The 21,462-nt window shown below is 41.5% G+C and overlaps 1 protein-coding gene across 1 annotated transcript in view; it reads right to left on the bottom strand.

The window, feature by feature from the left end:
• Window positions 1-21,462, bottom strand: part of LOC141147840 (uncharacterized) — a 151,139-nt gene that overhangs the window by 17,700 nt on the left and 111,977 nt on the right. The window contains exons 12-15 of the mRNA XM_073635005.1: window positions 19,621-19,823; window positions 15,628-15,782; window positions 10,225-10,473; window positions 5,178-5,340 (exon numbers count right to left, since the gene is read on the bottom strand). Coding sequence (XP_073491106.1) covers window positions 5,178-5,340; window positions 10,225-10,473; window positions 15,628-15,782; window positions 19,621-19,823 — 770 coding nt within the window. The remainder of the gene's footprint in view (window positions 1-5,177; window positions 5,341-10,224; window positions 10,474-15,627; window positions 15,783-19,620; window positions 19,824-21,462) is intronic.

Raw genomic sequence — 21,462 nt, forward strand, 5'->3', positions numbered from 1 at the left:
AGTTTCACACATGCGTAGTGTATAAAGAGGGGCCTTGTGCACGTGTCGTACGTACGTTCTGTGCGTAGAGTCAAGGGCGGGTTATATGCGTAAACAAAAAGAACGTCAGGGGCAGGCCAAATAGGCGTAGTATTACGCATGTGCAGTGTATAAAGCGCTGTAAACAAAAAGAACGTCAGGGGCGGGCCAAATAGGCGTAGTATTATGCATGTGCAGTGTATAAAGCGCTGTTACGTATTGTGTCGTACGTACGTTCTGTACGTAGGTGATAGTGGACCGGGACGCTACTAAACGAAGGTAATTTAAAATTTATACTTTTGGTCAAGACTTTGTAGCAAGCAGCCTATATGGCTTGACAGATTGATGAGGCCTACATAGGGATAAGATGATGAGGGTTTAGCAGAAACCTAATAAGTGTTTTTTGTCTTGTGACTTTATCTTTTATACAGACATTATGAATCCCCTATTTAAGGATCCAGAGTTCCTTACTGCTTTTATTTCTAAATATAGAGAGATGAGGAATTTGTGGGAGGTGAAACACCCTCAGTATTATGCAAAGCATGTGAGGAAGTCAACGCTGGAGAGACTTCTGTCCTTTGTCCAGGCGACCATCCCGGGAAGCAACAATGGAGACATTGCTCAAGAAAATTGGGGTCTTGAGGAACATGTATAAGAGGGAACATAAGAAGATCCAGGAATCAATGAGATCAGGAGCATCAGCAGATGATGTTTATGTACCCAGGCTGTGGTACTACAATCAACTCCGTTTTCTTGATGACCAGACTGAAGCCAGGGCATCACTTTCAACCCTTCCCTCCACCCTTCCCTCCACCCTTCCCTCCACCCCAGCAGAGGCTCATGAGGAGCAAGCTGGGTCTTCCATCCTGGATGAACCGGATATGACCATCTGGAGTCAGGTAAATTATTTTAACAAATATTTACTGTCCTAATATTAATGATGTTAACTGGATGTTATAATTGTCTAAAATAATTTTGCACTCAAAATTGTGTATACATATCAATTGACAGTAGTGGCTAAATATGTTTAGCACCTGCTTGAAATAATTAGGGTGTCTGATTAGACTCTTTTATTAAAGAGATGTATTCACATTGAATTTGCTAGTCATAAGAAGCAAACTGTGTGTCATTGATGAACCCAAAAAAATATACTAAAACTATTGTCCTTTTTTTATACACAGGATGAGTCCATCCAGGAGGAATGTGGGGAAAGTGGCAGGCAGGAGGAGACCGGGCCCATGGACAGCCTGGAGGAGGCCGGATTCACCATCATCCTGGAGGAGGCGCCTCCCCTCCACCTTCCCAAAAAAAGGGCCAGGAAGGGGACGGTCACACAGGAGGCATCCCTGCGCCTCATGCAAGAGGCCACCCGTTTTTTAAGGAGCCTCCCCGAAGCGGAAGAGTCCTATGGCTGCTACTTAGCCAGCAGGCTTCTTCAAATGGATTGGGAGCAGCGCCTCATTTGTGAGCGACTATTTGGGGAAACAATCCAGAAGGGGCTGCAGGGCACGCTAACACGAAACACCCAACTACATGAGGCAGCCCCCCCTCCTCCTCCTCCTCCTCCTCCTCCTGCCACAACTGAAACACCAGAGCCACAGCCTCCAAAGAAGGCTACAGGGAAGGCTGCATGGAAGGCTGCAGGGCAGCGTGGAGGAAAGGCTGCAGGGAAGAGAAGAAAGTGATGACCTGGGTTCAGTCTGGTCTGACAGAAGACGCAGGCTGTTGTAGTACCACAGTCTGGGGACATCTATATCATCTTCTGGTGCTGTTGATCTCTGGGATTCTTGGACCAGATTGTGCTCCCTCTTATATGGACTCCTCAAGATCCCCATTTTCTTGTACACATACTTTTTCCAGCGTTGACTTCCTCTTTATTTTATTTAGACCATAAATAAATGGATCTTTTTTGAGTTTAGGTTTTTTATTTTAAATCATAGATTTTAGACACAATGTTTTAAATTAACAAGGGACAACAATCTCATTGATTTTGCAAAAACACACCAAAAATAGATTAAAATAATGTTAATAATGTTCGAGTGGTATTTTAAAAAAAAAAGATACATAACCAAAAACGGTGCTTTGGGTTAATTTTATTTAAAAACAAAAAAAAAATCACTATAAAAACAAAAAATATAAAGGGTTCTTTGTGGTAACTTTACAAACATAAAAAAAAATTTAACAAATATATATAAAAATGGGTTCCCTGTGGTAACTTTACAAAAAAAATTAGAGATAAACAGAAAAAAAGTTCCACAACAATCATAAAATAAATATCTGGATACAAATTACAAGAAAAGATGACTCCACCAAAAAAATAAAAAATTAAAAGTATTATTACTATGGAAACATTGTTTTGAAAAAGCATACCATGTCATTCATGAGATCAAACAGAAAAAGAATCCAGAAATCTGTTTGGGAGAACTCTGTTTGAATATGAACAGCAAAACATCTTCGTTCTTTATAGCATTCGTAAAGAAGACATTAAATGCGCTGCATTCAACGATCACAGATTTTGCAGCGTGAGGAATGTGCTACCTACAATACGAACACTAGTTTTACTAGACCGAGTGCTTCCGTTTAGTTTTTGCTTATGAGCATGCGTCGTTTTTTTGTCCGTCGGACTAGCATACAGACGAGCGGACTTCGGGGTCCGTCGTAGTTACGACGTAAAGATTTGAAGCATGTTTCAAATCTAAAGTCCGTCGGATTTGAGGCTGAAAAAGTCCGCTGAAAGTCCGAAGAAGCCCACACACGATCGGATTACCAGCCAGCTTTAGTCCGTCGGCGTCCGTTGGACTTTTGTAGATGAAAAGTCCGACCGTGTGTACGCCCCATAAGGTTAAACCTCTTTTCTTCTAATTTTAATGACTGGCCACGAGTCTTGTTAAACTCCCTTCTGCAAAAAAGTTTTATCCCTATTGTGGGGTCACCAGTACAGTATTTGTATATTGAAATCATATCCCCTCTCAAGCGTCTCTTCTCCAGAGAGAATAAGTTCAGTGCTCACAACCTTTCCTCATAACTAAGATCCTCCAGACCCTTTATTAGCTTTGTTGCCCTTCTTTGTACTCGCTCCATTTCCAGTACGTCCCTCCTGAGGACTGGTGCCCAGAACTGGACAGCATACTCCAGGTGCGGCCGGACCAGAGTCTTGTAGAGTGGGAGAATTATCGTTTTATCTCTGGAGTTGATCCCCTTTTTAATGCCAATATTCTGTTTGCTTTGTTAGCAGCAGCTTGGCATTGCATGCCATTGCTGAGCCTATCATCTACTAGGACCCCCAGGTCCTTTTCCATCCTAGATTCCCCCAGAGGTTCTCCCCCCAGTCTATAGATTGCATTCAGATTTTTGTCACCCAAAAATTATTATTGCATTATTTTACATTTTTCTACATTGAACCTCATTTGCCATGTAGTTGCCCACCCCATTCATTTGTTCAGATCTTTTTGCAAGGTCTTCATGATTTCCCCCGATTATGTTCATGGAAACCTCCAAGTCTTTAGATTAATTGTAAATCTTTTTTTTATTATTATTATTTAGAATTACCATATTTTTAAACCAGTTTAGATTTTATTAGCCATAAAATATTTGTTGGACCAAAACATTTATTAATGGGTACACACTTAAAAATGGTTTTGAAGATCATTCTGGATTTCCTAAAAAGAAGGACTACTTGATGCCCAGCCACAAAAAGAAGGACTTCTTGATGCCCAGCCACAAAAAGGACTGCTTGATGCCCAGCCACAAAAAGGACTGCTTGATGCCCAGCCACAAAATGAAGGACTGCTTGATGCCCAGTCACCGTACATTTACTGTGGGCCGGCGGCACAGCCAGGCTGGATCACGTACATTTACGAGATCCAGCTTCTTTCGGGTTTAAGGCATGCATCAGCTCACCCCCTGCTAACCTGCGCTGTCACTCAATACAGCTTGATTTTTGTCAGCAGGTCCCAGCAAATGATTTTGGCCTTGGACCTGCTGATCTGCTTTCCTTTTAATAACATTTTTCCCATTTATTTATAAAAAAACAATTTAATTTGTCCCATACTAAGTCAAACCAACAGAAGAGCATACCCAAATGGCCCTACCAGAGTCAAACACTATTATTATTTAAATTATTATTATTATTTTATTTTTTTATATAAAGCTGTTACATAATATGTAATGCTGCACAGAGAACACTGAGTCAATCTTCTGCACCAGAGGAGCTTACACTTTAATATCCCCACCACAAATATACAGATAACACTGACAGCCTAAGTGGAGCTCAATTAGCCCAATGAGCCCAATTAGCCAATCAGTAAGTACGGTTGAACTAGTAAACTGTTTAACCTTCCAAAAACATTTGCAATTCTTTTCAGTCTGATTTGTGATTCCCATCCTTCTACCACGCTACATATCTCGAGGGTGCCAGTTCTACTTTCCAGATTTTCAGGCTCCTGGGTCCGTCTCTAGCCTGCTCATTAGATAATTAACCATAATCATCACTATGATAACTCATTGTCCAATTTTCAGACAGGTGACAAGGGAAGTTGTATGGCTGAATCAGCTAACAGTGGAATTATCTTGCTGGGTGTGCAGTGTGGCAGGGGTTTCTAAACCACAAGATTAGCCAAACTGATTAGCAAAATCCCCTTTCAAGAGAAATGCTGCGTACACACGGTGGGAATTTCCGACAACAAATGTCCGATGGGAGCTTGTTGTCAGAAATTCCCACCGTGTGTAGGCTCCACCGGAATTTCCGACAACAAAAATTTGAGAGCTGGTTCTCATATTTTCCGACAACAAAATCAGTTATCAGAAATTCCGATCGTGTGTACACAATTCCGACGCACAAAGTTCCACGCATGCTCGGAATCAAGCAGAGGAGCCGCACTGGCTATTGAACTTTATTTTTCTCGGCTCGTCGTTCGTGTTGTACGTCACCACGTTCTTGACGTTCAGAATTTCTGACAAGATTTGTGCGACCGTGTGTATGCAAGACAAGTTTGAGCCAACATCCGTCAGAATTAAATCCAGGGTTCTGTTGTCGGAATGTCCGATCGTGTGTACGCGGCAAAACAGTCCACATTGATCAGTTTGGACTCTGAATTTAGCTGTTTTCCTGAAATTCCAACTTTAAAATAAAGAAATATAAGTAAACAATCCATACTCACAGCAGCGCAGTAAGAGTTGGAGGTGTCACACAAGCCGACCTGACAGTGTAAATAAATCTTATCAAATCCTCCCAGAAATTTAAACACTTGAAGGGAAAAGCGACCTTTAAGGGACACTCCATTTTCTAGCACAGAGATTGTTTGATCATTCTTGTTGGGGCATCTAAAAGTGTTATCATCAGACAAGGATTAGAATATTTCCAACCATATCAAGCTATAAATCTTTTTCCATTCATTAATATTCTTTCTCCTACAGCAGTTTTCCTGATCTGCTTATGTAATATTTGGGTTGTTCTCCATGATTAAATTCTGACACCAATGCCTTTACTTGACACATGAGTGCAACAATGTTTTTAGAGTGCAAACAGGAGGCCCATTTATTACGTGAAAAAAAAAAGACAAAATAATTTCAAACATGATCTTTTCCTTTGAGTTGTACGCCCATGGGTAAAGGGTGATTAAACATGCCAGTCCCTTTGCTAAATGATAATAAAAATCCTTAAAAATCTACAGTGCTTTGAGAAGAATCTCATAACCACTTCCCATCTGGCCACTGCATATAATCGGCCAAGCGGGACTAATCGTTGATCTAGGAGGACGTACGTACTTTCTCCTTTGATAAGTCTATGGACGAAACATGTCAGGAAGTGATGTCAGATGCTGAGTGCTTGACTATTAGAAAGCTGCATCTCTTTACCTATGTGAGTAGTTTTATGGTAAATAAAGTGTTTTTAACCACTTAATGCCACGTACATGCATGCCATCTGACTGACTAAGTGGTTATACCAAGGATAATGTCTACAGCTAAAGGCATCATCCTGGTATTGTTTTTTCAGCCGGTGGTGGGATTTTATATAAAAACCCTCCTAACAGTTAATTAGCTGCTATATGGATTTTACAGCCAGGGTGATGGGTCACCCCTTCTCCTGCCACCCGCCGGATTCTTTTTGGGCTCTACTGTCCCACTGGGGAGCTGGGAATGAAAGCTGGAAGTTGAACTGGCTTACCACAGAGCTCATTGAGAATTGGAAGGCCCAAGATGAGCTCTCTGGTATAGGAAACTGGAAACAATGATCATTTTTGTTACTTCCGCTTTCCAGGGATGTAAACAGTGCTATTTTCAAATTTGGAAAGTATCTGATCACACCGATCTTGGTGTAATCAGATGCTTTTAAGGGCAGAGAAAATACATGGGGTCTAATAGGCTGCAGATCTCTCCATAAAGACTACCTGTCATGGCCTATTGCTGTCACAAGGGATGTGTACATAATAGGGGTCGTTTTGGGTCCCTCTATGCACCTAAACTGTGAATAAGTCTCACACTTGTGACATCGCCATACTCAGGAGTAGGGATGAGCTTCGAGTTCGAGTCGAACTCATGTTCGACTCAAACATTGGCTGTTCGCAAGTTCGCCGAACAGCGAACAATTTGGGGTGTTCGCGGCAAATTCGAATGCCGCGGAACACCCTTTAAAAGTCTATTGGAGAAATCAAAAGTGCTAATTTTAAAGGCTAATATGCAAGTTATTGTCATAAAAAGTGTTTGGGGACCCGGGTCCTGCCCCAGGGGACATGGATCAATGCAAAAAAAAGTTTTAAAAACGGCCGTTTTTTCAGGAGCAGTGATTTTAATAATGCTTAAAGTCAAACAATAAAAGTGTAATATCCCTTTAAATTTCGTACCTGGGGGGTGTCTGACAGCAAAATGACATTTTGAAGGAAAAAACCCATTTAAAACTACCCGCGGCTATTGCATTGCCGACAATACACATAGAAGTTCATTGATAAAAATGGCATGGGATTTCCCCACAGGGCAACCCCGAACCAAAATTAAAAAAAAAAAAAATGACGTGGGAGACCCCCTAAATTCCATACCAGGCCCTTCAGGTCTGGTATGGATATTAAGGGGAACCCCGCGCCAAAAAAAAAAAAAAACGGCGTGGGGTCCCCCCAAAAATCCATACCAGACCCTTATCCGAGCACGCAACCTGGCAGGCCGCAGGAAAAGAGGGGGGGACATGTCTCCATGTTGATGAGGACAAGGTCCTCATCCCCACAACCCTGGCTGGTGGTTGTGGGGGTCTGCGGGCGGGGGCTTATCGGAATCTGGAAGCCCCCTTTAACAAGGGGACCCCCAGACCCCGGCCCCCCCCTGTGTGAAATGGTAAGGGGGTACGTACTCCTACCATTTCACTAAAAAACTGTCAAAAATGTTAAAAATGACAAGAGACAGTTTTTGACAATTCCTTTATTTAAATGCTTCTTCTTTCTTCTATCTTCCTTCATCTTCTTCTGGTTCTTCTGGCTCTTCTGGTTCTTCCTCCGGCGTTCTCGTCCAGCATCTCCTCCACGGCGCCTTCTATCTTCTTCTCCTCGGGCCGCTCCGCACCCATGGCATGAGGGGAGGCTCCCGCTCTTCTCTTCATCTTCTTCTTCATCCTCTTCTCTTCTTTCTTCTTCTCTTCTTCATTTTCTTCTCCGGGCCGCTCCTCACCCATGCTGGCATGGAGGGAGGCTCCCGCTGTGTGATGGCGTCTCCTCGTCTGACGGCTCTTAAATAACGGGGGGCGGGGCCACCCGGTGACCCCGCCCCCCTCTGACGCACTGTGACTTGACAGGGACTTCCCTGTGACATCACGGGGAATGCCACAGGGAAGTCCTGTCATGTCCCATGCATCAGAGGGGGCGGGGTCACCGGGTGGCCCTGCCCCCCCGTTATTTAAGAACAGTCAGATGAGGAGACGCCGTCACACAGCGGGAGCCTCCCTCCATGCCAGCATGGGTGAGGAGCGGCCCGGAGAAGAAAATGAAGAAGAGAAGAAGAAAGAAGAGAAGAGGATGAAGAAGATGAAGAGAAGAGCGGGAGCCTCCCCCCATGCCATGGGTGCGGAGCGGCCGGAGGAGAAGAAGATAGAAGATGCCGCGGAGGAGATGCTGGACGAGAACGCCGGAGGAAGAACCAGAAGAGCCAGAAGAACCAGAAGAAGATGAAGGAAGAAAGAAGAAGCATTTAAATAAAGGAATTGTCAAAAACTGTCTCTTTTCATTTTTAACATTTTTGACAGTTTTTTAGTGAAATGGTAGGGGTAAGTACCCCCTTACCATTTCACACAGTGGGGGCGGGATCTGGGGGTCCCTTGTTAAAGGGGGCTTCCAGATTCCGATAAGCCCCCCGCCGGCAGACCCCCACAACCACCGGCCAGGGTTGTGGGGATGAGGCCCTTGTCCTCATCAACATGGGGACAAGGTGTTTTGGGGGGCTACCCCAAAGCACCCTTCCAATGCTGAGGGCATGTGGCCTGGTACGGTTCAGGAGGGGGGGCACACTCTCCCCCCCCTCTTTTCCTGCGGCCTGCCAGGTTGCGTGCTCGGATAAGGGTCTGGTATGGATTTTTGGGGGGACCCCACGCCGTTTTTTTTTTTTTGGCGTGGGGTTCCCCTTAAAATCCATACCAGACCTGAAGGGTCTGGTATGGAATATAGGGGGAACCCCACATCATTTTTTTTTTATATTGGCCGGGGTTCCCCTTAATATCCATACCAGACCTAAAGGGCCTGGTATGGAATTTAGGGGGTCTCCCACGTCATTTTTTTTTTTTTAATTTTCGTTCGGGGTTGCCCTGTGGGGAATTCCCATGCCGTTTTTAGCAATGAACTTCTTTGTGTATTGTCGGCAATGCAATAGCCGCGGGTAGTTTTAAATGGCTTTTTTTCCTTCTAAATGTCATTTTGCTGTCAGACTGTTTTAAACACGGGAAACATGCGCCCCTTTACAGGAATACTATAGACACCCCCCAGGTACGAAATTTAAAGGGATATTACACTTTTATTGTTTGATTTTAAGCATTATTAAAATCACTGCTCCTGAAAAAACGGGCGTTTTTAAAACTTTTTTTTGCATTGATCCATGTCCCCTGGGGCAGGACCCAGGTCCCCAAAACACTTTTTATGACAATAACTTGCATATAAGCCTTTAAAATGAGCACTTTTGATTTCTTCCATAGACTTTTAAAGGGTGTTCCGCGGCATTCGAATTTGCCGCGAACACCCCAAATTGTTCGCTGTTCGGCGAACTTGCGAACAGCCAATGTTCGAGTCGAACATGAGTTCGACTCGAACTCGAAGCTCATCCCTACTCACCATTCTCTTACTAAATACCTTGGGCTTTCTACTTTCCAAAAAGGGGCCATCTGAGGGATATGTGTACTGTCCTGGAAATTTAGGGCCTCAGTAAATCAGACCTGATCAGTTTTCAGATATATATCCCATAGTTTGTGGACTCTATAACTTTGCTACAGACTAAATGATATACACTGATTTGTTTTTGTTTTTTATTTTTTTTTACCAAATAAATGTGGCAGAATAAATTTTGGCCTACATTTTTGGAGATTATTATATTTTGCTAACTTTTTATAACAGCATGCTGAAAATTAGTCTGGGCTGGAAGGTGTTCAGCATTGAAGTGGTTTAAAAGGGTCGTCCCACTCCCCATATTATTTTTTTTAAAGTTTCCTGCTCTTCTTGGCAGCTTTAAATTACTCATGGTTTTCTTTTTTTCTTTTTTTTTATTTTGCTTTTATAGTGCCCAAAGTCATATCTAAAAGACAATTTTAGGAAATGTAATTTCATGACTAAATCAAGATTGATAACATTTCACACCCATACCTACACTCCACTGTTCCTCCACTGTCATTCTTCACTAACTTCATCTACTCAATGGGAAATCCATCTGTTACATTTTCTACAGTGTAACCCTGTGTAGGGCTATTGCATTAATGATGTCAGGAGCGAGGAGTAGCAACCAACTATTTCACCAATACAATGATGATGGGAATCCTGTAACCTCTTATCACTCGACTATGTCTGAGGAATATGGGTTTTCCTGGGATTTTTCCTTTTCTTTTTTTTCTTTTCATTATTAATATTTTCATTGTTTCAGGTCTGATTGGGTGATCTGTGTTTAATTAGCAACACAGGGCAAATGACAAAATTACAAATCCTGATATAGTTTGAGAAGAATAATATACAACATATGTAATGAACTTACTGGTTGGTTATGATGTTGTATCTGGGGCCGTAGGAGCTGTCAGCTGTTGGGGTGGCGTAGCAGTTTTTCATGACGAGCACAAATGGAGATGAACCCGTTGCTCCACTTACAATGACACCAACATATAGGATGGTGGAGGAGCTCAGCCACACCTGGGAGTCAGTATATGGGGTGGTGTAGCTGGAATCTTGGAATAGACCCATCGTTATTGTGTAATTAGCTGTTCCAGCCACATTGATAATAGCCGAGCTGTAATAGAATATATTCATTATTAAAATAATACGGCACAAAAATGATATAGACATGATGAGGTTTATTTACTAAAGGCAAATAGAGTGTGCACTCTGTAGTTGCTCCAGAGCTTAGTAAATGAGATTAAAGTAAACAATCACCTTGTAAAACAACGCCATTCAGTTTAACCACTTAAGCCCCGGACCATTTGGCTGGCCAAAGACCAGAGCACTCTTCTCTTTGCAATTCAGCACTGCGTCGATTTAACTGACAATTGTGCGGCCGTGCGACGTTGCACCCAAACAAAATTGATGTCCTTTTTTCCCCACAAATAGAGCTTTCTTTTGGTGGTATTTGATCACCTCTGCGTTTTTTATTTTTTGCGCTATAAACAAAAAATAGCAACAATTTCGAAAAAAATGCAGTATTTTTTACTTTTTGCTATAATAAATATCCCCCAAAAATATATAAAAAAACATTTTTTTCCCTCAGTTTAGGCCGATATGTATTCTTCTACATATTTTTGGTAAAAAAATCGCAATAAGCGTTTATTGATTGGTTTGCGCAAATGTTATAGCGTCTACAAAATAGGGGATAGATTTATGACCTTTTTATTAATATTTTTTTTTTACTAGTAATGGCGGCGATCTGCAATTTGTATCATGACTGTGACATTATGACGGACAGATCGGATACTTTTGACGCTATTTTGGGACCATTCACATTTATACAGCGATCAGTGCGATTAAAAATGCACTGATTACTGTGTAAATGTGACTGGCAGTGAAGGGGTTAACCAGGAGGGGGCGCTGCAGGGGTTAAGTGTGTCCTAGGGATGTGTTCTAACTGTGGGGGGGAGGGGGCTACGTGTGACACAACACTGATCACCGCTGCTGATTACAGGGAGCTGTGAATAGTGTCCTGTTACTTGGCAGAACAGGGAAATGCTTGTTTACATCAGCATTTCCCCGTTATTTAGCTCCGTGAGACGATCGTGGGTATCCCCGCAGACATCACACGCCGCCAAATTTAAAGGGACGTACAGATACGCCCATTTGCGCAGCCGTGCCATTCTGCCAACGTATATGTACATGCAGCAGTCGGCAAGTGGTTAGAATAGAAATGAAAGGAAAAAAATGTGTGCGTAGATTTAAAAAAAACATTATACCTTTTCCCCCTTTTTATAAGCGATTATATTCCCTCTGTTCTCAGCTGCATAAGAGCTGGGGAGGAAAGGCAATAGTACACTGATCTCCCCTGTGAATGGCTGTGCAGCGGAGGCGTGTCAGGACAAGTCTGATCATTGGAGGAGAGCAGGGTGAGTTCCCACAATGTGTTCTCCTGCTTAGTGTGGTCAGTTTTTAATAGGAAAGCAGAAGGACTAGCAGGGACACCAGGAATTGCACATAAAGGAAGCAATACAAAGAGAACAGGAGACTTTCTTATACAAGTACTTGGTACAGCAGCCACATATCAGCAATACAAAGTATTTTAAAGGAGAAATATAGCCAAAGCTCACTTGGCTGTACTTCTCCTATAGGTCACAGGAGTGCAATTCGTTTTGCACTCCTGTGATCCGTCTTTAGCAGAGAGCGGGCTGAAGTCCTCTCTCTGCTGATGTCATGGATATCAGTCCAGGCACCGCGTCATCCCGCAATAAAGTCTGGATCCGCCAGGTCCCTGGACTGACACCCGTTTCAGCCTCTCAGCGAGCCAATGAGAGCCTGAGCCGGCCACTCCCCACCCCTCTAGAGCTCAGCACTCCAGTGAACGAGGAAGGGGAAGAGCAGAGCGCTGTGACTGACAGTCAGCAGCTCTCTATTCACCGAGCTCTGAAAACCGAGCGGTCGGCGGTGTATAAATCGACAAAAAAACTCGTGTACCTCAATTTTAGGCTTCACTTTGCAAAGAATACCCAATCACATCTAAGCAATTAAAATCACATTCACTTTTTTAAATATTTGTAACCAGCCTCACTTATTACTATAAAGAGAAGATATTGAGGCTGATTTACTAAGGGATAATAAAAATTAAAAATGCAGCGGTAGAACAGTAGCATAAAATGGTAACAAATATCAAACAATGATAAAACTAATGAAAGTCCAATATCATAAGTCCGTATATTGAAGTATGGGTATAATAACCAACATCTGTTCTCCGTAAAGATAAAGGGACTATAGGTGAAGATAGGGAGATATTCCTTCACACCAGAGAGAATCCTGTTCTTGCACTTACAAGATAGGAATGTGTCATCAGCATGTAATGGATTCCGATAGGTAAACGAAGGATTGCGGCATCCCTACGGGCTTCACTTCATGGTTATCTCATGTATCAGCCTCACAGGAGGTATAGCGTGATGACATCACCGTTGTAGGCTCCACCCTGCGCGTTTCGTCACATAGAACGCCGTCTGGGGATTGGCCAGCCCATTGCTGGCCAATCTTGTAAGTGCAATCCTTTTAGTAAAAATAAGTTGAGCTTTTGATGTACTGCACTATGGGAGCATTTTCGTTTTTTTTTACTTCTGAGTACTGAGTGATTGGTGAGGATTGAAGCGAGCTTATGAGGTTTCTGGGGAGACACAATTCCCTGCGATTGGTGAGACCACTTTAAAACGGTGGTCACGGATAGCTGGTAAGCAGGCTTACTTACTCTCACTGGGTGTGGAACGGGATTCTCTCTGGTGTGAAGGAATATCACCCTATCTTCTCCTATAGTCCCTTTATCTGCAATGGTTATTATACCCATTCTTCAATATACGAACTTGTGATATTGGACCTTCATTAGTTTTATCATAGTTTGACATTTGTTACCATTTCATGCTACTGTTCTAACGCTGCATTTTTAATTTTTATTATTATCTGTGAAGTCTGTATTCTGACTTTAGATGCTGGCAGCTAAACTTCCATTACTCTTTGTTTCAGCTCAGCGTTATGCCACGTAAACACGACCAGTTTTGCCGTCGGAATAAACTCCGAAGGTTTCTCCGATGGAACCTGGATGGAATTCCATTCAAGCGGTCTTACCTACACACGGTCAAACCAAAGTCTAACCAAAGATCTATTAGGTAAGTATTAGGTGAGTGGGAACTGCACGCAGAAGGCTTTTTATCTTAATGCATAGAATGCACCTTCTGCCTTAACAAACTCTTTAACAAGTCCATCATTCACTTTTTTTGATGCTCTGTCTTATTAAAATGTTGAATCTGTGGCGGGATAGTGGAGGAGGTTACATTAGCAAAGTAAGGTTTCATCTTCTCAGCTGTCATTGTGTTCTGGCCAGCCTAGATAGTAACAGACATTGTTCACAGCTCTGGTTATGGGGAGCCCAGCAATGACAGACCTTAATCTGGTCTCCAGGAGGCACCACTGACTTTGGAGGACAAAAGCCACATGGAGAATTGAATATAAGCCAGTGTGTGTGACCTAATCTTTATACAGGTACTAATTTTCTTCTCATTCTACATCTGTGGCTTCCCAGCCTAAAGTAGTTTGGTCACAAACCAGGGGCATTGGCCAAATTGAGTTTGTATGTACTAATATGACAGGACCACTTCCCTTCAGTTGCTTTCAATGTTCAATAACATATCAGTTCATATTTTTCTGGTTCATGCTTTTGTCTCCTCCAGACTGGACTACTGTACCGCACTTCTCGTTGGGATTCCTAGAAAGAGTCTGCAGAGGCTTCAGTACGTCCAAAACTCTGCAGCAAGGATCCTGATGAGAGTGCGTAAACATGAGCCCATTCTTCACTCACTTCACTGGCTTCCTGTCTCCGCCAGGATTAAGTACAAGGTTTCCCTTCTTACACACCAGTGTATCCATGGACATGTCCCCCCACACCTCAAAGAACTTCTCAAACCACAAAGCACAACACGTTCTCTCCACTCCATTTACTAAAACCTTCTTCATATACTCAGAACTAGACTTAGGACAATGGGAGACAGGGCCTTTTGTGCAACTGTCCCGCACCTGTGGCATGCCCTACTGGACACCTTGAGGTCTCCTCAATCTACTGACTGTTTTAAAAAAGGTCTTAAGACATTTCTTTTTAGATGCTTGTTTTATCATATAAATTGCTCAATTTCCTTTTTTTTTTGTAGCCTCCCTGGCGGTTTTCCCGAGTGTGGCTCGGGGCTAAAATTCAGTCCATTTAGCGGTAACCCCGAGCCACACTCGGGATTACAGCTCAGGATCCTGGTGTGGCTTTACTTACCTTGTCCCCAGGATCTTGCGATGTCCCCTGCAGTGTCCGTGGGCTCTGTCTCCTCCGAAGCCTCTCCGTGCCAGGCTCCGTTCCCTGCAAGTGTCGCAACGCACGGGGGCGGACCCTGGCGGCAAATTCAAAAGATTGTAAAAATCATAACACATACAGTACTGTAATCTTACAGATTACAGTACTGTATGAAATTATTTCACATTCCTTTTGTCCCCAGTGATTTGTCCAATGCCCTGCATGCAGTTTTATATTATATATACTGTTCTTTCTGCCTGGAAACTGGAGATTGTCCATAGCAACCAAAAAGTGTCCCCTTACGTCAAAAGTGGCTTTAGACCAGATAGAAAACAGCGATAGTAAATTAGAACACTTGCAGAATTGAGCGATAGTGAATCGTGGGGAAATTTATTTTATTATTATTATATATATTTTTTTTTAATTATTTATTTTTATTTATTATATTATAATTTATGTTTTTGTGTTTCAAACTTTATCATACCCGGGATATCTACTAGACTCTTGTTTGGACAGATCTAAGTGTGTTATTGTTAAGAATTACAGACCTACAATATAAAACGCCAAATTTCCATGCAAAATAATTGTACCGCTTTCAGCACCTAAAATCCGAAATAATCATACCGCCAGGGAGGTTAACCTGTAGCACTTTGAGATCTTTTGATGAAAAGGGCACTATAAATAAAATGTATTATTATTATTATTATTATTATTATTATTATACTTTATCACATCACCCCAATATTCAGTATATGTCTGTCTGTATGATGGGTACGTTGACTGTAATTCTGATGTATACACCACTCTGGAATATTTTGATGCTAAATAAACATAACAAATATATTTCTACAGGACTGGACACCAATTGGACATTTACAACATCTGAGTGCAATCTCAGCTTATTTAGCAACGTATAGTTATAGAGGAAAAGCGACTCACACTACGTAGGAGCTGACAGCGGTAAGAAGGTTGATCTCCATATTTAATGGATAGGAGCAATGAAAGTCAATGGGGATCTCATCTCTTACAATCACTCCGTCAGAGTTTGGTGTTAGGTATACAGTATTTGTATATGTGATCTCAGTTCCATCGTTCTGAAAAAAAAAAACTAAATTCCATGAAAAATAAAAAAATATTTTTTTTTTCACTTACATAAATTGAACTTACATTTTGTATGTTATTGTCAGGTAGTCATGTATCTATCTTCTTTCCTCTGCAGTCTTCCACTCACCAGTGTGGGCTGCCATTTTACATGGCAAAAAAACACATCAGCACATCAATAAAGTGACCAATGATTGGTTTACTGATCACTCTCTGCTTGTCCCTGTTGTATCCTCCACCATAGAGATCATTCACCTCCTGGATGGAGTCACCTTTTACTGCTCATTTGGGTTTCCTGTTCTTCAAGGGGAAATCCAGAGCTCAGTTACATTGTTACATCTGCTGACCCCAATCTGTTCTAAACATTTGTGATTTACAAATCATTTTATGGATTCTTATTGAGAAACTGGCAAGCCTGCTAGGACATACTCAGCATCAAACCTTCTCATCGCACATTCAAATCCAATCAATTGAGGATTTTAATTTTACATTAGTATTCCAGTGACTGTAGAAGGACAGGAAGAAAGGATGATGGGTAGGTGAATATCCCAGGTAGGTGAATATCCCGGGCTTTACTTACTTTATTTAAATTCCCCTTTACTGGTTTTCTGATTGCTACAGGACGTCTGTTGTATATTTGAAACACATCAGGTACATCCTTTTTTTTTTTTAGTTAACTTCTATTCTTGGCCTCCCTTGAACTACAGATAACTTAATGTATTGCCTTGTACACACGGTCGGATTTTCCGACAGAAAAAGTGCGATCGGATTGTGTTGTCGGAAATTCCGATCATGTATGGGCTCCATCGGACTTTTTCCGTCTGAATTTACGACACACAAAGTTTGAGAGCAGGATATAAAATTTTCCGACAACAAAATCCAATCATTTAAATTCTGATTGTTTGAATACAAATCCGACGCACAAAGTGCCACACATGCTCAGAATAATTGAAGAGACTAAAGCTATTGGCTACTGCCCCGTTTATAGTCCCGACGTACGTGTTTTACATCACCGCATTCAGAACGATTAGATTTTCAGACAACTCTGTGTGACCGTGTGTATGCAAGACAAGTTTGGCCCAAAATCCCTCGGAAAAAATCCTGACGGATTTTGTCGTCGTAATGTCCGATCAATGTCCGATCATGTTTACAGGGCATAAGATTGCATATCCAACGTGTTACAAATGATACAGCACATACAGTAATCATGAAGTAATTAATGAAAGGACCATAAAAGTAGCATGTCCATTCATGTACTTAGTATGAATAGCAACAGTGCTGTTCTGTGTCCTCATGTTACTGTCTCAGGGTCCATTGATAAAAAAGTCCTGTTAACAAGGTAAATGATTCCAAATCCAATGTCCTTGGCGTTCACATTGCTAAATCTACCAATTTGCGTCTACAATCTACAGTTCCTTTTCAATGGGTATCCTCCTCAATGCCCTATTTAGGCATATCCTTGACATCTCCATCCTCAAACTTATATAGCTGAAACTACCTGCCATTTCTCCACACTTGCAGGAAAGATCTTCAAGAACTAAGCAAACATTATCTCTTCTGGGCTGGTAGAGCAGCAGCTTTTAAAATGATAACCCTTCCGAAACTCTTGTACCTATATAGAGCTCTACCAATACAGGTCCACAAATCTTTTTTCCAAGCTATTAAACAATTACTGAGCACGTCTATATGGCAAGGTAAGAAACCTCATCGTTCTTATGCCACTATTGTAAAACACAAAATTGCAGGAGGTTTGAGCTTCCCAGACACAAAAGATTACTACATGGCTGTAATACTGGATCAAATCAGACATTGGTTTACGCCTCTGTTTCACAAACAATGGCAATTTATCGGGCAGTCATTTGTACCTGAAGGTAATTTAAGCTCTCTTCTGAAAGCTCAGAAAACTCACATAAAACCCCAAAAAACAGATCACCCAATGATAGCAGCCGCAGTTGTGGCATGGCACTTCCTATTCCAAAACACATCCCTAACAGAACACACCCAATCAGTATATGCCCCTGTGGAGGTATTTAACTTCTTACTCCCTGATATGTCTCTTAAACACTGGTCACACATTAAAAGCCTCCCACTGAAAGAACTAATACATAATCCTAATACTCCTTCCATTCCAAACCCTTAAAACTAGATACCTAATACCATCGCAAGGTGCATACACATATAAACGTATAGCCTCCTACCTGAGAAAAAATCCTGCCCCATCGGTCATAATTCCTACCAAGGCTTGGTCCTTCTGGACTTCAAACTCCCCCAAAGCAAAAGGAATAACCCTAATGTACAAACCCTCTTACAAACCAAAGACAAGTTCACTAAGACATCAACTTACAAAAGATGGGAAAGGGATCTACAGGCCTCGTTCTCAGATTCCCAATGCCGCTCAGCCATACATTACAACCACAAAGCATCCACCTGTATTAATTATTGGGAACTATCGCAAAAAAATCCACCGTAGATGGTATCTTACTCCTGTACAAATGTATAAATTCGTAAATCTTGACGATGACAGTTGTTGGAGAGGATGCTCCTCCAAGGGTTCGCTAATACACATTCTCTAGGATTGTCCACACATTCACACATTTTGTAGAAAAGTATTCTCTTTAATCTCACATATCACTGGGATTATCACTAAACCTACTCCATCCCTAGCTATTCTTAGTATAGGACTAGAATCCTTCCCGTATGAATTCAGAACCATAACGATGCATATTCTATTTGCTGCTAGGTTACTCATAATGCGCAAATGGAGAAGCTCTTTAATTCCAAATGTGTTTGATGTTAAACACCAAATAAACTTGAACAAAGATTATGAATACACTTCTGCCTTAAAACACAACACTCTTGCTAAATTTGTCAATGCCTGGAAGTTTTGGTTGAAATCTTAAGTGTGAGTAAGTAATGTACTTCCTTCCTTGGTTTCTCCTCTGAGTTCTACCTTGCTTGGACTAAGAGACTGAACCCCACTGTTTACTTCTAGATGTATACATGTACAAATGTTATGTGTTCTACATCAATATGTTTCCTTCCTTGTATAAAAAATTTAATAAAAATGATTTTGGAAAAAAAATAAAAGTCCTTTAAAAAAAAAAAAAAAAACATTTTTATGAACTGACTTCTCTATCATTGAGCTGTATATTGAGTACAAATCATTTAATACACTGGCAGAAAAAGACAAAGTAGTCCATCGAGTCTGTCCATTTGTTGTTTTGTTTGTTTATTTTTTTATTTATTTTTTTTTTACTAACCTCGTTGTCTGACTATAGATTTATGTTTATCCCAAGCATGTTTGAAGCCGTTTACTGTTGATTGTCTCACTACCTCTGTTGGCAGTTTATTCCAATCATCAACTATCCTTTCACTCAAATAATACTTTGTAAGGTTACTTTTGAACTTCCCTCCAGTTAGATTGAGGTCATGTCCCCCGTGTTCTTAATTTTGGTTTAATATTGGAAAGACCGCCTTCCTGAACCTTATTCACCCCCTTGATGTATTTAAAGGTTTAGAGAAGGTGTTGCAAGGATACGGTGATAACCATGTTTTCATTCACGCACATTCACATGCTCACACAAGAACGAGCAGCTGTTTATAAACAGCATATGACCCTTCATTTGGGATGGGGAGCGAGAATCCTTGGATTAAAAATTGCGGACATTGGTAATGCAAACATTTCACGAATAAAACATTTAGTTCAATCCAAATATGCATTTTTTTCAGTGTTTCCAGGATAATATCTTCACTTTTAGAATTAGGATTAGTCTGTGTAGCAAGTCACATATTATATAAAATCAAATAATGTGGTAGTGGACATCCACGTACCTCAACTGATCCCCCAAAACTTCCATTTGCTGGCTGTGTGATGAAAGTGATGTAATTTTTATCGCTTCTTTCAGTGATTCCTTGGCAGGAATAGTCTCTCAGATGGATGGATGAGGTGCTATATCCCCACTTCTCCAGGAGACATTTGCTGAACCGCACTTCTATATTCTCCAGGCCACAGGTGACTTGTGGTGTACGGTCATCTACATGAGTAGAAAGAAGGAACATATTGAAGGTTGAAAACAGGATGTCAAAGTGTAAATCTGACTCATCTGCTTCACTCAAAAAGCATTTCTTAATTCATGTTGACAACATTTAGTAAATTAGTGAATTGGGAGTTGGGTATGTAATAACTTAAAACAAAAAAAAAAAAAACAACCTTTGCCAATTGCCACACACTGAAGAGGAGGGTAGAATTTTTTAGGAAAGTGACATATAGCAGGAAAGTGACATATTGAACTCCTCTTTTCAAATCCCCCATGTCCTCTTAGGAGACCACTACTGCAAAGAATAATGATGTCCATTAACACAAAAACTGATTTTTTTAAGGGGGGGGGCATTTTGTTTGGAGATTTCCTCTAAAAGAACCTGTTTAGAGCTGAAGGACATGCAGATGGTGCCATTCAGCCATGAGCATAGTAACCAGTATCTCTGTGGAAATGTGCAGTTACTGTAAGCCGTGTTTTTGCCACTAGTCAACCACTCCTCCCCCTTAGGCTACAATAGGCAGTGGAAAGGGATGTGTACATTGCTGCCGGGGTGCTTTAGCCCACAGCAAAATTGACCTGACATGTAGCGAACGGCAGGCGACAAGCCCACCGAATGCTAAACATGCAAGTCAATTAGGAAGCACCACCAATGGCCCCGAAAACTCCTGCCATGCACATGGTTAATAACAAGTCAAACCAGTATTCGGCACCAAAATCTTAAAGAATTGTGAAAAGATTACAGATGTAGCTGCCCCTTTAAGTGAAAAAAAAAATCTGCCTTTGCAATAGTTGATTATAAAAAGTGTGGCACTTATATAATTATATGTATATCTCTATAGAATAAAAAGTTTTAAACATACACCAACTGTAAAGAACAAGAGAATGTGCAAAATAAAGTCCATTGTGAAATTGTCCCAACACCAAAGACAATTCTTCAAAAAGCTCTTCTATTAATCCCAGTGGTGGCTGGTGTTTTTTTGGGGGGGCAAACAACCCCCTGAGCGGCACCTCCCCCCAGCTGTGTGCTGGCGGTCCAGCAGTTACCCCATCTAGGTGGGTAGCAGGTTGGCAGTGACTCTGTGTCCTCTCCTCCATCATGGTGCCATTAGTGGCTCTGATCAGGTGCTTCAAAAAAATACCCCCACCATTGTAATTCATGCATCCAGCATCCTGCAAGGGGCCGGATGCATGGATGGGGGGGCGGCAATGGATAGGGGCGGCAGTGCCCATGCACCCTTAATGGACTGGCTGCCCCTGAGTAATCTTTACCTTCATCACTTGTGCTCAAACAGTGTGAATGCACACTCACCAGAGGTGTTTGACCTCTTTTTAAAGGTAGATCAAATTGTACTTTTGCCCCCAAAGGCTCTTAGCACCTGGGGATTCTTAGCTCTCAGCCTGAATGTGACGTCATAAGGGGACCTGGAAGTAGGGGTCCTATACTTCTATGTATGATGCCATTCTTGGTGAAACGTAAGTGTAGGATTCAGAAGTACATATGTATTAGACATGTGCACACTGAAATATTTTGTTTCGGAATTTCGTTTTCGTCCGAAAAATAAATTTATTTAGTTACTCCCGAAATTAGTTTTTATTTATTTTGTTTTTCGTTAAAAAATTGAATCGAAGCTTC

This window comes from Aquarana catesbeiana, linkage group LG06, assembly GCF_042186555.1.
Source record: "Aquarana catesbeiana isolate 2022-GZ linkage group LG06, ASM4218655v1, whole genome shotgun sequence".
NCBI lineage: Eukaryota > Metazoa > Chordata > Amphibia > Anura > Ranidae > Aquarana > Aquarana catesbeiana.